The 19,193-nt window shown below is 43.8% G+C and overlaps 2 protein-coding genes across 2 annotated transcripts in view; one reads left to right on the plus strand and one right to left on the minus strand.

Annotated features, from left to right (window-relative positions):
* LOC308283138 (ataxin-2-like protein) overlaps positions 1-19,193 on the minus strand; it is a 39,911-nt gene that overhangs the window by 15,261 nt on the left and 5,457 nt on the right. Inside the window, exon 3 of the mRNA XM_080723519.1 lies at positions 18-63. Within this exon, the coding sequence (XP_080579645.1) occupies positions 18-63 (46 nt within the window). The remainder of the gene's footprint in view (positions 1-17; positions 64-19,193) is intronic.
* Positions 15,328-16,731, plus strand: LOC308284199 (nuclear factor 7, ovary-like; the record flags this gene model as incomplete). Its single annotated transcript, XM_080724747.1, has 1 exon — positions 15,328-16,731. The coding sequence occupies one exon, from the start codon at positions 15,328-15,330 to the stop codon at positions 16,729-16,731; it is 1,404 nt and encodes a 467-aa protein (XP_080580873.1).

Below are 19,193 nucleotides of genomic sequence, written 5' to 3' on the forward strand. Positions count from 1 at the left end.
GACATTAAAATACTTACGGGAGATGACTGACTCTGTGACGGTGGCTTCATTGTGTTTCTTGTCCTGAAAGAAAAAAATAAATACAGATAAAATAAAATAGAAAGATTAGTTTAACGCTATAAGCTGGTTATTAACACTTCTAGTGCCATTCTTTTTCTAATCATCCAGACAGTGTGACGCCATTCACTGCGCTTTATTTTGAAGAGCCCCGAAAGCCTCGTTGTGGAAATTCACTAGATCCGGATGTAGACCGGGGTGTTTACTTTCACAAGTAAATGGAAAATTCGAATCGTGGCCGACAGTCACGGCCCAGTGTCGCTGTGAAAAAAGGTGTTTCTCTGCGATCAAAGCGTTTTGATCAAATTTGAACTTGGATGAATTGTATCTCTATGCTATGTTATTGGTCACAAATTAGATTGCTAATCTATCTAGATGTTTCTAGCTAGGATATGGGATATGGCTGCCCGACCGGGGTCAATTGTAGCAATGTGTTACTATGCAGTATAGGCATACATTTGAAAAAAATCAAAACTGAATTAATATTTACATAATTGCAATGAAATACTGTATATAAAACATGATTAAGTAACAATTACAAGTCAAACGCTATAAGGGCGAGTGGTGACTGTAGGGTCATGATAGAAAGTTATCAAATAATGTGTTTTTCTTTAATTAAGTGATATGGAGGAGGAGGCATTTAGAAACACAAATATTCAATTCAATTGAGTAACTGTCTGTAAAGCAATGCTGTGTGACTGAAATCTTATGAGTGGTATTACTAATTATGGCACATATGTTTCTTATAACAAAAGATGACTAGTGAATTTCAAGTAGTCTGTGAAGGACAATGTAAAAAGCGTTACTTTTGACGCTACTCTCCTTATTAATTGAGGGGAATTGTTTGAGAAACCGTCGTTTAAACTACATTTAGGAAAAATACCCAAATAAGCAACTACGCTTTATAGAATGAAGCCCGCCCAGCCCCCCCACCCAACCTACTATTATTTTCAAGCGTTACAGAGAGAGAGAGAGAAATGTACGCTTATAATAAGCAGACATGGCAACACACTGGTCACTAGGAGGAACAACAAAGTTTATGTGAGGTGACAACAAGCATGCAGCTAGGCCAGAGGCGTCAATTGGGTATAGCAATGTATGGCAGCTGCTATACCTTGGCAACAGGGGGAAAATTATGAAATGTACTTCTTAAAATAAATGCATCATGCCTGTTGCTAAGGTATGACTGGCGCCTTCCACCAGTCATGTTGCCATACCTTATCTTTTGCTGAACTGACGCCACTGGCAGCTAGGCTGGTCAGCTGACACCAACACAATGGGCCAGCCCAGATAAACTAACATCACAAACAAGGCACAGCATCGACCCTGCTTATGAATGTCATCCTCATCATTACTATTCTAAAACGTTATTAAACAGTTGTTACTAACAAAAAAACGATTCAATAACGAATTATGTTTTGAATACACATACACACATGGACCCCTTTGGAAATATAGTGCTATCTTGGGTTATGCTTTTAGCATCCTTTTGCATGAGTCTGTACCTCTGAGCTTTTGTTGGTGTTGTTGCAAACTGTTAATAAAGTATTCAATCAATCGAAATCCAATGAACAAAAAAATAATTGTTTAAAAATAGCATATAGCTTTAGTGTAATAGTATAATAGCACGTCTATCTGTAATAACCTCACTACGCCTTGATAATAAGATGCCATGGTGTGATCTTGTAGGCATAGACAATGTATGCATGCCACCATATAAAATACTGCTTATGAGTTAATCAGACAAATCAATGCAGTAGCAGTAGCCTATATATATTTTTTAATCAATGCAACTTTTACGTTGATGCATAAAATAACAAAAATATATGTTAAAACACACACACATTCTCGATTAATACAATAATCGAAAAAAGTAATCGACGGAATGAGCACTATTTAAGACAAATCGACAGCTGCAGCCATCATCATTTAGTAGCCTACATATTGTTATTAAGTTAGCCTGCGATAGCTGCTGGCTAACCCCAGCTCTAGCTAACATGTCTACTTTAGTAGTGCTTGTTTCTGAACGTGATCGTGCTGTAGAAGAGAAGATAAAAGGTACTTTTTAGTCATGTGCATCCCTGTCCATCCGCTGCTAATGTCAACGCTGTGATCGGATCATCATCATCACCACCATCATCATCGACAACAACAATAACAATAACACACGCGCGCGCACACGCACGCACGCACGCACACACACACACACACACACACACACACACACACACACACACACACACACACACACACACCGTCTCTACACTGTCGATGAGGACAACAACAAAAACACTGCGACGAGGGGGCGCTCGATTCAACAACGGCCGGCGAATGGCCTGCTGCCCTGCCGCCGGCGGGCGGGGCTGGAGACCAAATAAAAAAATGTATATCTCCGTGTTTCCGAAACATTTTTATGGGTCCCTTATTTATTGATTTTTTTTAATCACTATTATTTCAAAACATTTTCAAAAAACATTCCCAAAAAGCAACACATTTAATTAATTAAAAACTATATTCAATCATTTTTTCTCAATAATCTCCATAATGAAATTAAAGAAATAGCCTCCCACTAAGCAATTTGGGGGTTAAATCGCGTTCAGATGACGTCTTCGCCTAAACCGGACGTATAGCTAGATCCAGTCTGTGACGAGTTTAAATGTTAAAGTTTTTTCACCGTCTATGCCAAGCCAAGCCATTGTATCACCGTCATTTAAACGCCTTTAGCGGCCCCTAGCGGCCGCCGAAAGTAGTGAAAATTTAGTGAAAATGATGGCAGCCAGCAGGATTTAAAATCATTTTTCCGTATCCTACCCCGCTACCCGTACCACCGCAGCTGATCGTATTTGTGATGATTTCTTGCACTGTTATTATTTGACACTGGGAGTCGACGGGGTTCGAACTCAGGATCTACTGTACTTGAAACCTGCGCGCTAACCGCTCGACCACGGCAGCTTGTGATTCAAAGGGGTTCCAGCAGCTATTAGTAGTTGACATATCGCTTCCCGCTGTTCGTTTGAGGTCGGTGCATTTGTTTGACAACACAAACTAACTTTATATTGATGCATAGCTATAAAACGATTTTATTTAATCATTATCGTATGGTGGGGGTGACATGCAGTCTTGTGTGTTTGTGGCTGTTGGTGTCAGAATGAATTATGTAACTCAGAGAAGTAATAGTATGCTGTCATGAGCAGCGTACCACGGCATTATGCAATTATTTAATACACTTTTAGAATTTTTCAAAGGTATTGACCAGCACGTCTTTTAGACGGCTATAAGATGTGCAATGGCCAGAAACTGCTCAGTGGATGCAATCAACTATTAAGGTAAAACCGGGAGATACTGTTAGCATCCGATAATGAACAACTTGATAAAAATGTATTTAAAAAAAAGATGGTCTAACACACGTTTGTCCTGAACGGTAATATATCGTTATTATGGAAGCGTTCAGATGACGGCTACAACTCAACTAGACTATATAGTGAAATTGGTTCTTAAAATTACTTTAGTCCAATATTTGAAAACCAGGTGTGGATATTAAAGCTGTTTTTTTAATCAACAAGTATGGAATAATGGATTAAATGTAATCAGCTACAATCGGTCTATAGACAGACTGACGATAGACGGTTCAAATGAGGGCTAAACATAACCATTGGGCTAAATGACGGCTTGTGTTTACTGGGCTATTAAAATAAATGCCATAAATTAGAACAAATGTTTCAGAAATTAAGAAGTAGGGACAATTGTAAATCTACAAGCTCGACAATGCGGCACAAACGTGGTGAGCTTGCCTATTTTCACTAGTTTGGGTTCCGGGCAAACTCATTTCTCTTTTCAGTCTTGAGATAAAAGTCTGGGAACCACTGAAAGGCTATTGATTGATTGATTGAAGAATTTATTAGAAGTTTGCAATAGAAAAAAGTACAGTTTCATGACAGTACAAATCACTGGTACAAGGTCAACTAAAAGGAGATCCTAGAAAGCCGAGGCTTATTTCCACAGGAACCACACTTTAAGTATCTCATATAACATTGAAAGACAGACGGATAGAACATAGTACTTTATCTAGGATAATATCAGTTTCAAAAGCATAACATCAAATACAAAAGGCAGAATACAAAGAAAAAGGGGGGGGGGGAGCATGGGGGCTTAGTCTATTTACAAGTCACGGGTAGCTGCTGTCTGAAGGTGACTTTTCATACCAATTTTGAAGGAGGCTAGGGATTTGCTCTCCTTTAGGGCTTGTGGAAGGGCGTTCCACATGTTGATGGTATAGCAGGAGAACGAGTTAGCGCCTTGTTTAGTGTTAAATCTACGCTGATGATGATTAGTGGAGCTGCCTCTGGTGTTATAATCGTGAACATCCTTGACCTTTAAGAAGTAGTTTGTCAGGTACATGGGAATCTTGGAGGTGTAGTGTATCTTGTACACCAGGCCCATTGCAAGATGCTGTACTCTGTCAGCTACTTTGAGCCACCCCACGCTTTCGTGGTGATGCTCGGTAAGGTGGGTCAGAGGAGGGAGACCTATATTAATATATAGATGTTTGGTCTGGTTCATGTTATTCATTCATTATGCATCATTTCTGCTTGTATGTTGCCAAAAATAATTGGCTTTTTATTAAAAGTGCAGCACAACATCACCTTGAGGTGATATATCATTGTATCTGCGGCAACATGAACCATATAACTATGATATGAACGAGCGCTCCTCAAAAGGAACCCGCCCCCGGCCTGTGCTTTGCGTTGTGAGTGGACGAAGTTGCCGTCAATCAACGTGTCTGCGTCTTCCTATTGGTCTGAATGTCGGTCAGTGACGAGAAAATATTTACAGGAACTGTGTCACTATGAGGACATCTACTGCACCCCACACACACACACACACACACACACACACACACACACACACACACACACACACACACACACACACACACACACACACACACACACACACACACACACACACACACACACACACACACACACACACACACAAGCCGTACTGAGGCTGGACTCACACATGTGCGTCAGGCTGGACTCACACACATGCGTCACGCATCTTCTCCGTATCGTCTGAGAATGGCCACTGAGGGCGCCGTACTAATGCATTGTCAATGGAAGGTTGTTTGGTTTTTTGTCGTTGCCGTGTCTCTAGCTCAACCGTCCGCAGCCTGTCTTTTGGCCAAGAGACACGGCAACGACAAAACACCAAACAACCTTCCATTGACAATGCATTAGTACGGCGCCCCCAGTGGCCATTCTCAGACGATACGGAGAAGATGTTTCACACAGCTGTGTGTGGGACGCCTCACGCATCTTCTCCGTATCGTCTGAGAATGGCCACTGGGGACGCCGTACTAATGCATTGTCAATGGAAGGTTGTTTGGTTTTTTGTCGTTGCCGTGTCTCTAGCTCAACTGCAGCCTGTCTTTTGGCCAAGAGACACGGCAACGACAAAAAACCAAACAACCTTCCATTGACAATGCATTAGTACGGCGCTCCCAGTGGCCATTCTCAGACGATACGGAGAAGATGTTTCACGCAGCTGTGTGTGGGACGCCTAATGCATTGTCAATGGAAGGTTGTTTGGTTTTTTGTCGTTGCCGTGTTTCTAGCTCAACCACAGCCTGTCTTTTGGCCAAGGCGCACCACAGACATATGCGTGAAACATCTTCTCCTTATCGTCTGAGAATGGCCACGGGGAGCGCCGTACTAATGCATTCTCAATGGAAGGTTGTTTGGTGTTTTGTCGTTGCCGACAAAAAACCAAACAACCTTCCATTGACAATGCATTAGTACGGCGCCCCCAGTGGCCATTCTCAGCCGATACGGAGAAGATGTTTCACGCAGCTGTGTGAGTCCAGCCCAAGAGACACGGCAACGACAACACCAAACAACCTTCCATTGACAATGCATTAATTAGTACGGCGCCCCCAGTGGCCATTCTCAGACGATACGGTCGCGATAGCTGTCGCAAATGTCTGTACGGCGCCTTAGGCTGGACTCACACATATGGGTGAAACATCTTCTCCTTATCGTCTGAGAATGGCCACTGGGGGCGCCGTACTAATGCATGGTCAATGAAGGTTGTTTGGTTTTTTGTCGTTGCCGTGTCTCTAGCTCAACCACAGCCTGTCTTTTGGCCAAGAGACACGGCAACGACAAAAAAACAAACAACCTTCCATTGACAATGCATTAGTACGGCGCCCCCAGTGGCCATTCTCAGACGATACGGAGAAGATGTTGGACGCATATGTGTGTGTTGCGCCTTCCTATGGACATGCAAGTTGTAAGCACACAAGTGAGAAAATTAACACACTATCTCATACAGGGAGCTCGGCACTTTAATATTTACTTATTTGTCAATACTGCACCGCTGTGCTGGTGGTGTGACTGTGCCATAGAGAATGAATTATGACATTTTAGTGTTGTCTACACCAGTGTCTCCCAAACGAGGAACACTGGTCTGGTCTGCCTTGAAACAAGCTCAGGCGTGTCAACCACAAGTTATTGTACAACAAACAGTATAGAACTAGGCCTATACAAAACATGTATTATATCAGTACTTTGTGCAGTTTCCAAATACAGTCAAGTTCTATACTATACCTATATTATAACATGGATTCATGTTGGATTCATAACTTCATTTTGTAACTTTTCTTTTTATGAATAAAATGTTATTTTGTCCAATCTGTATGGTAGAGTATGTTAATACAACATAACAATCTGTATGGTAGAGTATGTTAATACAATATAACAATCTGTATGGTAGAGTATGTTAATACAATATAACAATCTGTATGGTAGACTAGAGTATGTTAATACAATATAACAATCTGTATGGTAGAGTATGTTAATACAATATAACAATAGGGGAGGTTGTATTGTGTCTCCCTGCTCTTCTATTGAGACATTTAGATGTCAAAGGTCATGACTCACCTAGACCAGGGGTTTTCAAAGTGGGTGACGGGGCACCCTGGGGTGCCGTGACGGCAATCCAGGGGTGCCTCAGAATGATTGGATGATATTAGTTGGAATTCATCAATATCACTTCACAATGTGAAGACCTGATTTGCACTGTACTTGATGAGTTATTTTTCCATCTACGGCCAAGTCTTCATCAAAAATAGCAGATCTACAAGCTCACAACGCGTCACAACGCGATGCGTTGTGAGCTTGTAGATCTGCTCTTTTTGGTGAACTTTCCCCCCAGACAGAATAGGGATGCTGGGTTTCAAGTACAGTAGTTATAACGTTATTTTCAGTCAGTTCTGATGGAAACAGATATTTCTATGCAAACATAGCCTACTGTATCTCAGGTGGGAAGATGTGCATATTTATGTCGCTTGATATGATGTAAGATTCTAAAAGTTAACAGAGTAATTCAAGGGTGCAATGTGAATCTTATCGCCTGTCTCTCGCAATGCAATGCCTGTCTCACTCAATAATTGCGACCGTCAGGTCGCATTTACTATCAAAACCTCCACCGGCTGTCCGTCCGTCAGTCAGTCAGTCAGTCAGTCAGTCAGTCAGTCACACGTCACACTTTTGCCCTGCTCATATCTCCGCAACCGTTGCCCCGATCCATGCCAAATGTTGCACACACACTCCTTGCCTGCCAAACAACAACCTCCACCCATCAATTCTCACATGGCATGAGGCCGATTCTTGCAAAACACATTTTTGGACACTGCTCCTACAATTTTTGCCCTAAAATCACGCAAATCGGTACACAGTATGTCTACACTCATCTCATCAACATGGATCTGTCCCATTTAGCGCCACCTTCAGGCCGATTTTTTAAAACACATTTTTGGACACTACTCCTACAGATTTGGCCCTAAAATCACACAAATAGCTACACAATATGTCTACACTCATGTGTTACATCCCATGGTATGTACAGTACTGTGAATAATGTGCCATTCTATTTAAATCTAGTGTGGGACTCCAGCTCCCTGATTGGAGGGGAACTCTACACTTCCTGGAGATCTATTCAAATCGAGTGTGTGGCTCCCGCTTCATGATTGGTGGGGAACTCAACCCTACCTGGAGACCTATCAGAACTCTGCCCCATGGTGATTGGTGGGGAACTCTCCAGCACCTGTCTCCCAACCAGCATTCACCTGTGTTCCTATAAAACTGTCCTGATGTTCATTTGTATGGTCTCTCTTCACTAAGCATGTCCTGCATGGGCATGCTGTCTGTTCAAAGTCAATACTATGTTTGACCTTATGGCAGGGGTAGGCCAGGTAAGCTGGGGTGGCTACATTGGGCACACATGTAGGATGTAAATATAATGTCTAGACTCACTAGGTAAGAGGGTAGGGGCCATTTGTTGTATTTTGGTAGTTTACTTAGTATAGTCAGTTAAGTTAGGTTTATTTTGGTATTCCTTATTTTCTTTAGATTATTTAGGTAAGCGTTAAACCCTGAGTTAGTTTAAAGGTTCTTTTGGTAATCACTGGCCCTGCCCAGCCTTCCTCTGTCTGGTCATTATTCTGAAGGCATTCATGCATTCAATCCTGCCTTATTCATTCATTCAATGTTAAAATTACTTAATGTAAATAAATCCATTTTCTTTGCACCTTAAAATCGTGTATTGTTACTCCCTGTGCCCTAGACCTGTAGCGGGGTCGTAACAAATGGGGGCTCGTCCGGGATCTCTTTCCCGTAAGTGAATTTAAAAACATTAGGTTACCTTAAATTGGTGTTTGTAATAACCGGTGCATTACTAGTGGTTAGTGTAATAACTGGTGCATTACTAGTGATTAGTAGGTTGAGAAGTAATGGTGGCTTTTGACATTGAACAATTTGCAGCGGATCCATCCTTAGAAGCATTAGACAAATGTCTTAAAGATGAACTGTTGCAGATAGCTGCTTATTACAAGCTACCTACTCATAAGAAAGACCATAAGAGGGATATCCAAGCTGTGATTGTAGCTAAACTGTTTCCAGTGTCTCTCATGCTCGAGGAAAGCCCAAAGGCTGAGGATGGTGTAACTTTGGGGACACTCTCCCCACCGGTGCCTGCTGAGAAAACCAAATCTCCTGATGCACGCTCAAAGTATGAGGCTCTTTCTCCTTCTGGCGAGGACGACCCACAACTCAAACTCCGGTTGGCCCGTCTCCGCATAGATGCAGAGGAGAGAGAAAACAAACGTCAACTAGAGTTGCAGCTGGAGATCCGTAGACTGGAGGTGGAAGCAGAAAAAGCTGTTAAGATGCACCGAAATGAGTTAGAAGCCAGGCAGGGGTTTAACGTTGCTCCTCCTCCCAATCCCTCGGGTACAGTTGGTCCTATCACTCCTCAGGGTGTGGCTGGTTCTGGTCGTCCCCACCAGCCTTTTCCAGGTCCTCAGTCTTTTGATGTGAGTAAAAACCTTTCATTGGTACCGCAGTTTCGTGAAAATGAAGTTGACTCATATTTCAGTGTTTTCGAGCGCATTGCTGCTGCTCTTCAGTGGCCACCAGAGGTATGGCCTCTCTTGTTGCAATGTAAGCTCTCGGGTAAAGCTCAAGAAGTTATTGCCGCTCTTCCTCTTGAGGAAAGTTTAAAATATGACTCAGTAAAAGCTGCTATTATGCGTGCCTATGAATTGGTACCAGAAGCCTACCGACAGAAGTTCCGTAATCTCAGAAAGGGCCCCAGTCAAACCTATGGTGAATTTGCTAGAGAGAAGAGTACCTCTTTTGATAAATGGTGTAATTCATGCAAGGTATCAGATTTCAATGCCCTTCGTGAGATGTTGCTGCTGGAAGAATTCAAACGATGTCTTCCAGAGCGCATAGTGACTTACTTAAATGAACAGAAGGTCACTAAGTTGACTCAGGCTGCTATCTCAGCCGATGAGTTTGTGCTCACACACAAGAGTCTGTTTCACAGTGGGTCACCTGAAAGGTCTGCAGTGTCCCGTCCCGTTAATGTGTCTCAGCACAAAGATGTGTCCCAGCCCAGAGATCCTGTGACACGGCCCCGAGAGGAGCGGGAGTGCTTCTACTGTCACCGAAAGGGTCATGTTATTGGTAATTGTTTAACCAGAAAGCGCAAGTTGGAACAGCAACAATCTCATAGTCCTAACCAGCAAAAGGGTGTGGGGTTGATTAAAACTGTTCACTCTCAAGCTACCAGTAGCACTCCTGAGATCCCAGATCCTTGTTTCAAGCCATTTATGTCTGAGGGGTTCGTATCTCTTACGGGAGATTCAAGTGATGAGCAACCTGTTCGTATCTTAAGAGACACAGGTGGGGCACAGTCTGTTATGCTCACAGGGGTTTTGCCTTTTACATCTGACACTGCCTGTGGAGCTAGTGCGATAGTCCAGGGGATAGAGATGGGATTTGTGCCGATGCCATTGCATCGCGTTTTTGTTAAGTCCAAGATGATCACTGGATTCTTTAATGTAGCTGTGTGCTCAGCGTTGCCTGTAAAGGGGGTGGAGTTCTTACTGTGTAATGACATTGCTGGAGGTAAAGTGACTCCCACCCTCGAAGTATATGATCACATCCCAGAAAGTGTTGAAGATGATGATCTTGATGTCTCTTTTCCAAATGTGTTTCCAGCTTGTGTGCTCACCCGCTCCCAGTCTAGGAAGCAGAAAGAGGAGATCCCCCTGTTTGACACTGTGTTGATGCCATTGCTTGCTGGTGAGGAGTCTCCTGCGAGCAGTGTAGCGCCCTCACAGGGTGTTGGGGGAAACGGCAGAGGTACCACGACCACCACAGCAGGCACTGAGCTCTCAATACCTGCCACTCGAGAGAAGCTCATCGATGCTCAACAGGCTGATCCAAGCCTTGCCCACTGTTTGGTGGCTGTGGTGAGTCAGAGTGTGGCTCATGAGAGAAACCCTGCCTACTTCCTCGACCAAGGTATGTTACTGAGAAGATGGTCCCCATCAGTAACCGAGAAACTAGACTGGGGTGGTGTGTACCAGATTGTTGTGCCTACAAGTTACCGTGGTCAGGTGTTGTCCATAGCTCATGAGAATCCATGGTCTGGTCATCTTGGCGTAACAAAAACATACAAACGTATTCTCCGTCACTTCTTTTGGCCTGGTCTCAAATCCGATGTTGCTAAATTTTGCCGTAGCTGCCATACATGTCAGATTATTGGGAAACCAAACCAAGTCATTCCGCCTGCTCCTTTGTGTCCTATTCCAGTAATGGGAGAACCCTTCGAGCGCATTATAATTGACTGTGTTGGTCCGTTGCCCAGAACCAGATCTGGAAATCAGTTCCTCCTGACAATCATGTGTGCTGCTACTCGATTTCCTGAAGCTGTTCCCCTAAGGAACATTACTGCTAGATCAGTGATTAGAGCCCTAACCAAGTTCTTTTCTACCTTTGGCCTAGCCAAACTGGTCCAGAGTGATTGTGGGAGTAATTTCCAGTCTAAGGTCTTTAACCAGGTTTTAGAGTCACTGGGGATTGTGCATGTAACGTCGAGCGCTTACCATCCTGAAAGCCAGGGGGCGCTAGAACGCTGGCATCAATCTCTCAAATCCATGTTGCGCAAGTATTGCCTGGAGAATGGCAGCAGTTGGGATGAGGGGGTTCCCTTTGTGTTGTTTGCTGCCCGTGAAACTGTGCAGGAGAGTCTGGGTTTTAGCCCTGCAGAGTTAGTGTTTGGGCACACTGTCCGGGGTCCCCTTAAAGTGTTAAAAGACAAACTGCTGTCAAGTACTGAGTCTTCTGGTCAAAGTGTGCTAGAATATGTCAGTCAGTTTAGGGAAAGGCTACACAAAGCCTGTACACTGGCAAAAGAGTCTCTGGCCAGTGCTCAAACTACCATGAAGCAGCATTATGACCAATCTGCAGTGCCCCGATCGTTTAAGCCTGGGGATAAAGTTTTAGCTTTGCTCCCCATCCCTGGTTCTTGTTTATCAGCCCGTTTTACTGGCCCTTACACCATTCAGAAAAAACTCAGCGAGACGGACTATGTCCTTAATACACCTGAGCGAAGGCGTAAGAGTCGGGTTTGTCACATTAATATGCTGAAGCTTTATCACTCCAGGGAAACCGGTTCCAGTCCAGGGTGCTCTCCTGAACCGGTTGCTGTCTGTCAAATGTCCTCTATCATTGTTGAGCCTCAGATCAGTGAGGAAACTGAGTGTAAGGTGGGTAACACTAGTGTGAGATTGCCAAACTCTGAGATGCTAACTGTGCTACCTCACCATTTGACCCATCTGAGGGAGAGTCAACAGCAAGATGTTATTGACCTAGTTAATGATTATGTTGTGCTCTTTGGTGACATTCCTTCCCAGACCACGGTGTTGCAGCACGATATAGATGTGGGCCATGCAGTTCCCATCAAACAGCACCATTACCGTGCCAACCCTACCAAGAGAGCTTTGATGAAAACAGAGGTTGAGTATCTGTTAGAAAATGGGCTTGCCAAAACCAGTTCTAGTCCTTGGAGTTCCCCTTGTCTCGTCCAGCTTAAATCTGATGGGTCTCCAAGGTTTATTACAGATTACCGTAGAGTAAATGCTGTAACTGTCCCTGATTCTTATCCGCTGCCGCGGATGGAAGACTGCATAGATAACATTGGTCCTGCTAAGTATGTGACAAAGTTAGATCTGTTAAAAGGGTACTGGCAAGTACCTTTAACTGAACGTGCCTCTAAAATCTCTGCTTTTGCCACTCCAGATTACTTCCTCGAGTACACCGTCATGGCCTTCGGAATGCGGAATGCTCCAGCCACGTTCCAACGGCTAGTCAACATTGTCTTGAGTAATGTGCCAAATTGCAACGCATATCTGGATGACCTGCTGGTGTACTCGTCTGGGTGGGAAGAGCATATGGAGACATTGAGGTTAGTATTTGCACGATTGGCAGAAGCCTCGTTGACAGTTAATTTAGCCAAGTGTGAGTTTGGTAAAGCCACTGTAACTTACTTGGGGAGAGAAGTGGGTCAGGGTCAGGTGAGGCCTGTGGAGGCCAAAGTCTCGGCCATGCTTAAATATCCTTCTCCCACTACACGGCGTGAGTTGCGCAGATTTTTGGGTGTTGCAGGTTATTACAGATCCTTCTGTAAGAACTTTTCAACTGTAGCTCACCCTTTGACAAATTTACTCAGTCCTAATCAAGAGTTTCAGTGGACTAGTGAATGCAACCATGCCTTTGAAAGTATCAAGAGTTTGCTGTGTAATGCTCCTGTGCTCTCTGCTCCTGATTTCATGTGTCCCTTTAAGCTGGAGGTGGATGCTAGTGGTGTAGGTGCGGGTGCAGTATTGCTGCAGGAGAAGCAGGATGGGGTGGACCATCCAGTTGCTTACTTTTCACGTAAATTTGACAAGCATCAAGTGAAGTATGCGACCATTGAACAGGAAGCTTTAGCTCTTCTGCTGGCTCTCCAACATTTTGATGTGTATGTTGGATCCAGTCCTCTTCCTGTTACAGTATTCACTGATCATAACCCCTTAGTCTTTCTATCACGTATGTATAACCACAATCAGAGACTCATGCGTTGGGCTCTGGTTCTACAGGAATACAACCTTGAGATTAAGCACAAGAAGGGGTCTGAAAATGTCATAGCTGATGCTCTATCTCGTGTTTAACTTAACATTGGTTAAACTTTGAACAAACGGACGTTTGTTCTTTTAAGGGTGGGGATGTTACATCCCATGGTATGTACAGTACTGTGAATAATGTGCCATTCTATTTAAATCTAGTGTGGGACTCCAGCTCCCTGATTGGAGGGGAACTCTACACTTCCTGGAGATCTATTCAAATCGAGTGTGTGGCTCCCGCTTCATGATTGGTGGGGAACTCAACCCTACCTGGAGACCTATCAGAACTCTGCCCCATGGTGATTGGTGGGGAACTCTCCAGCACCTGTCTCCCAACCAGCATTCACCTGTGTTCCTATAAAACTGTCCTGATGTTCATTTGTATGGTCTCTCTTCACTAAGCATGTCCTGCATGGGCATGCTGTCTGTTCAAAGTCAATACTATGTTTGACCTTATGGCAGGGGTAGGCCAGGTAAGCTGGGGTGGCTACATTGGGCACACATGTAGGATGTAAATATAATGTCTAGACTCACTAGGTAAGAGGGTAGGGGCCATTTGTTGTATTTTGGTAGTTTACTTAGTATAGTCAGTTAAGTTAGGTTTATTTTGGTATTCCTTATTTTCTTTAGATTATTTAGGTAAGCGTTAAACCCTGAGTTAGTTTAAAGGTTCTTTTGGTAATCACTGGCCCTGCCCAGCCTTCCTCTGTCTGGTCATTATTCTGAAGGCATTCATGCATTCAATCCTGCCTTATTCATTCATTCAATGTTAAAATTACTTAATGTAAATAAATCCATTTTCTTTGCACCTTAAAATCGTGTATTGTTACTCCCTGTGCCCTAGACCTGTAGCGGGGTCGTAACACATGTCATCAACATGGATTTGTCCCATATAGCGCCACCTTCAGGCCGATTTTTTAAAACACATTTTTGGACAATACTCCTACACATTTGGCCCTAAAATCACGCAAATCGCTACACAGTATGTCTACACTCATGTCATCAACATGGATCTGTCCCATATAGTGCCACCATCAGGCTGATTTTTTCAAACACATTTTTGGACACTGCTCCTACACATTTTGGCCTAAAATCACGCTGTGACCTGGCGGTCGCTTATCTCCCGATTAGGGAGTCTTACTGGTAATATTTCATACAGTTAAGCCTCGTTGGCTCTGTACTTGGTCTAGCTTTTTTCCCTCTACAGTTTAGAGGCTAGTTTCACTATTTTTGCGGACCCCTGTGTGTGTGTGTGTGTGTGTGTGTGTGTGTGTGTGTGTGTGTGTGTGTGTGTGTGTGTGTGTGTGTGTGTGTGTGTGTGTGTGTGTGTGTGTGTGTGTGTGTGAGAGACTGTGTGTGAGACAGTGTGTGTGACAGTGTTGCAACAGCTCTGTGCTGTGTCAAAGCTCCTCCCCTCTCTGACTCAGAGGAGTCAGGAAACAGAAACTTACAGCACACTCTTCTCTGTCGACACAGACAGATACACACACAGAGGAATAAGATTCACGTTCAGATCAAACACACCCTGCAGTGAGGAGGACAGACAGTCTTTCCACAGCTACAGGAGGGAATACTGACCCAGACCACTGGAACCTGCTGCTGACTCTGTCAACTGAATGGACTTTAACAAGAACCACAATTAAAGTGAAAGGAAACTTTCACAAAGGGAACATAGTAAGGGAAAGGGGGTGTTACCACCACTGACTGGCTCATTTCCTTTATTGAGCCGAGTGTTTGTTGCTTCATTCAGGGACAAAATGGCTTCCAAGGCAACTCGCCCAGAAGAGGATTATTGCTGTCCTGTGTGTTGTGACATCTTTAAAGATCCTGTTCTCCTGTCCTGCAGCCACAGCTTCTGTAAAGCCTGTCTGCAGGAATGGTGGAGAGAGAAGGTAATAAAAGAATGTCCAGTTTGTAAGGAGAGACATTCAGTGGATCCACCCAGAAACCTGGCTCTGAAGAACCTGTGTGAGGCCTTCATACAGGAGAGACATCAGAGAGCTTCAACAGGGTCTGAGGTTCTCTGCAGTCTGCATGCTGAGAAACTCAAACTGTTCTGTCTGGAATGTCAACAGCCAGCGTGTCTTGTGTGTCTGGATTCTAAAAAACACACCAAACACAGTTTCAGACCCATCGATGAAGTTGCAATGGAACACAAGGAGGAGGTCCAGAAATCACTGAAGCCTTTACAAGATAAACGGAAGGTTTTTAATGAACTTAAAACAAAATGTGACCAAACAGCAGAACACATTAAGGTCCGGGCCCGGCACACAGAGATGCAGATGAAGGAACACTTTAAGAAGATGCATCAGTTTCTACAAGAGGAAGAGGAGGCCAGCATCACTGCACTGAGGGAGGAAGAGCAGCAGAAGACTCAGATGGTGAAGGAGAAGATTGAGGGTCTGAACAGAGACATATCAACCCTTTCAGACACAATCAGAGCCATAGAGGAGGATCTGAGAGCTGAACACATCTCATTCCTACAGAACTACAAGACCACAGTGGAAAGAGTCCAGCTCACACTGCAGGACCCACAGCCGCTCTCAGGAGCACTGATAGACGAGACCAAACACCTGAAGAACCTGACCTTCAGAGTCTGGGACAAGATGAAGGACATTGTCTCCTACACTCCTGTCATTCTGGACCCCAACACTGCCCATCCACGACTCATCCTGTCTGATGATCTGACCAGTGTGAGACGTGGAGTGAAACAGCAGCTTCCTGACAACCCAGAGAGGTTTGACAACATATACCGTGTCCTGGGTTCTGAGGGCTTTAACTCTGGGACTCACAGCTGGGATGTTGAGGTTGGAGACAGTACACACTGGGCACTGGGTGTGTTAGCAGAGTCTTATCAGAGGAAGGGAAAGGGAGGGGGTCAACGCTGGTGCATATATTTATCTGAAGGTAAATACACAGCACGCGCCTCACCAGGGTCACACACTGATCTCTCAGTGCAGCAGAACCCCAAGAAGATCAGAGTCCAGCTGGACTGGAACAAAGGAAAGCTGTCCTTCTCTGATCCTGATACTAACACACACATACACACCTTCACACACACTTTCACTGACACACTCTTTCCATTCATTACCAATATTAGTACTGTCCCTCTGAAGATGTTACCATGGAAGATCAGTGTAACTCTGGAACCACGTAGTTAGATATGATGATGATGATGATGATGATGATGATGATGATGATGGTGATGATGTTTTAATCATATTAGTAATAGTACTAGTGTCAACAATAAATGGTAATTAATATTAGGGGAATTATAGAAATGTAATTATCTCAGTATTAAACATCGAGATGCTTTACTATAAAATGTATCAGACTATTATAATACTTTTACTCTTGCACTTAACTGTACTGTACTATTTACACTATTCTTATATGGAATCATCACATTGGAACAATGTCTTCATGACATTATAAAGAATGACATGTTATACTATGATGGCTAGCAGAGGTCAGTATGTTAAATATTACATTAGTTTTATGAAACCAGAACGGTGAGGTAGACTATGAACCCTGCAGTCACTTGAATCACTGTTAACACGTTGCAGTCCGAAATAGAATGGTGGTTGGTAGATTAGCCGTGAAATTTCTATTATTGTATTGTGATCTGAGACATAATATTATGTTTATAAACATGACCCCGCAGCCCCTCCATCTTGAACAGCGCCGCTGTTTTTTCTTTTTTTTCCCCCCCCAGGCCAGTAACTCACCATGATTTTCTCGATCTCCGTTGGGATAGAATGGGGGTTTTGGCCGATCGTCGATGTCCCCGTGCGTTTCGCGTGCGCGATCCTTTCACGTAAATGTCCCCGCAAATAGTCCATGTGTGACTGAAGAACAGAACTGAAAAGTTTCGCTAGCATAGCCCCAAGCATGGCTGCAGGAGGAGCTCGAGTGTGTAGACAGTAAACGGATGGGTGGAAGGTGCCTTGGAGAAGGAGAGGCGCTGACGTCACCTCTGCTTCATGCACGGTCTGCATGAGCCATCAGTGCACGAGTGGTGACTAGGGAAGGTTAGACGATCGCCGATTTTCGGATCAAAAGCTTTTATTCCGGTTTTAAAGACAAAGTCCGGGAATAGACGGCCTGGCTGAGAGTCCCTGGGGGGATGTGCGATATAGTACGGTTTTAACATTAAGGGGCCCCCCTTGGCTTAGAAGGTGTTAATAAAATTATAACACCATAATAAAATATTAAAACTGTTTACTTGGAGGTATTGTGGTTCTAATTTCTGTCATGTTGCTCACGTGTGTGTGCGTGTGCGTGCGTGCGTGTGTGTGTGTGTGTGTGCGTGTGCGTGCGTGCGTGTGTGCGTGTGTGTGTGTGGTTCAGACCCAAAAGAGAAATTAGGCATTTGCTAATGACCCAAACTAGTGAAAATAGCTGATATGAGCTTGTAGATCAGCTATTTTCACTACTTTTTAAACATGTTTCCTAATTTATGGAATTTCTTAGATTTTGCTTTTATTTATGAATGAAATTACTTAAATATTGGTTTTTTGGGGGGGATGTTTTTTGGAAAATGTTTTGAAATAAATGATTAAAAACAAATAGTAGGAAATAAAACAAAATAAAATAAAGAGACCCATAACAATGTGTCCATGACCTACAAATGCGTCCTGACTCCCGACCCAGTGTTTGGGGAGAGAGTGTCGATATTTCGACGTAACATGTGTTCAACGTTCTTTTTTTTTTGATACTGGTGAATGCTAACCTGGTGATTGTTAAAAACTATGCCTAAACCTAACACAAACCCTAACCTCAGTAAAACTATGCCTAAACCTAACCAAAACCCTTAGTCGAAATAACGACACGTAGAAACAGTGAGATTTCACTGTGTTGGGGAACCAGTGACATAGACTGTAAGGGATGGTGAACCACTGTAATCTGACCTCTCACCTCTTCAGACTCCACCTTAGACCAAGCCTTGACTTATGCAAATAGGTTAAAATGACATTTAGATAGCATGTTATTCAGACGATAGCATAGGCGCAAATCACGGGGGGGACAGGGGTTACGTGTCCCCCCCCAGGTCCAATTGGTACCCCCCAAAAAAAAAAAAATCTAATCTTTTTTTTTTCTAATTTATTTTTATTTTTTTCTAAAAAAAAAATCTTTTTTTTGAGAAAATAATTATTGATGACATTTTAAAGTATTTAAGAGTGCTGCTGGAACAACTCAATAGATAGTCCCCCCAGGAATCCGCGGAGAAAAAGTATTGATTCCGCGGAGAACAATCCTGATAATGCGGAATTCTGCGGAGAACATTTCTTGATTCCGTGGACATTAAAAAACAACCTAAAACCAGTAAGACTCCCTAATTGGGAGATAAGCGACCGTAGGTCTCGCTAGAAGAGGGCCATGTGAGAAATGAGGGGTGGGGTCTCCGCGTTGCCTTGGCGGACGAATAGGTACCGGCCCCGGCTCTCCCGGACGCTCCTAGGCCGAGTTAGGGCATTTTATGTGAGCTGCAGTGGAGGGGGTCCTCCACTGGGGGCGCCACCACTTTTGCATCCATTCTGGAGCACCAGGAGTGGGTGGTCCCCGGGAATTCCCCGTGAGCAGCCCTGTGGGGGTGGTCATTTGGTCATTTTTGCACATTTGG

Source organism: Nannobrachium achirus (assembly GCF_963921795.1).
Source record: "Nannobrachium achirus genome assembly, chromosome: 4".
In the NCBI taxonomy this organism is placed as follows: Eukaryota; Metazoa; Chordata; class Actinopteri; order Myctophiformes; family Myctophidae; genus Nannobrachium; species Nannobrachium achirus.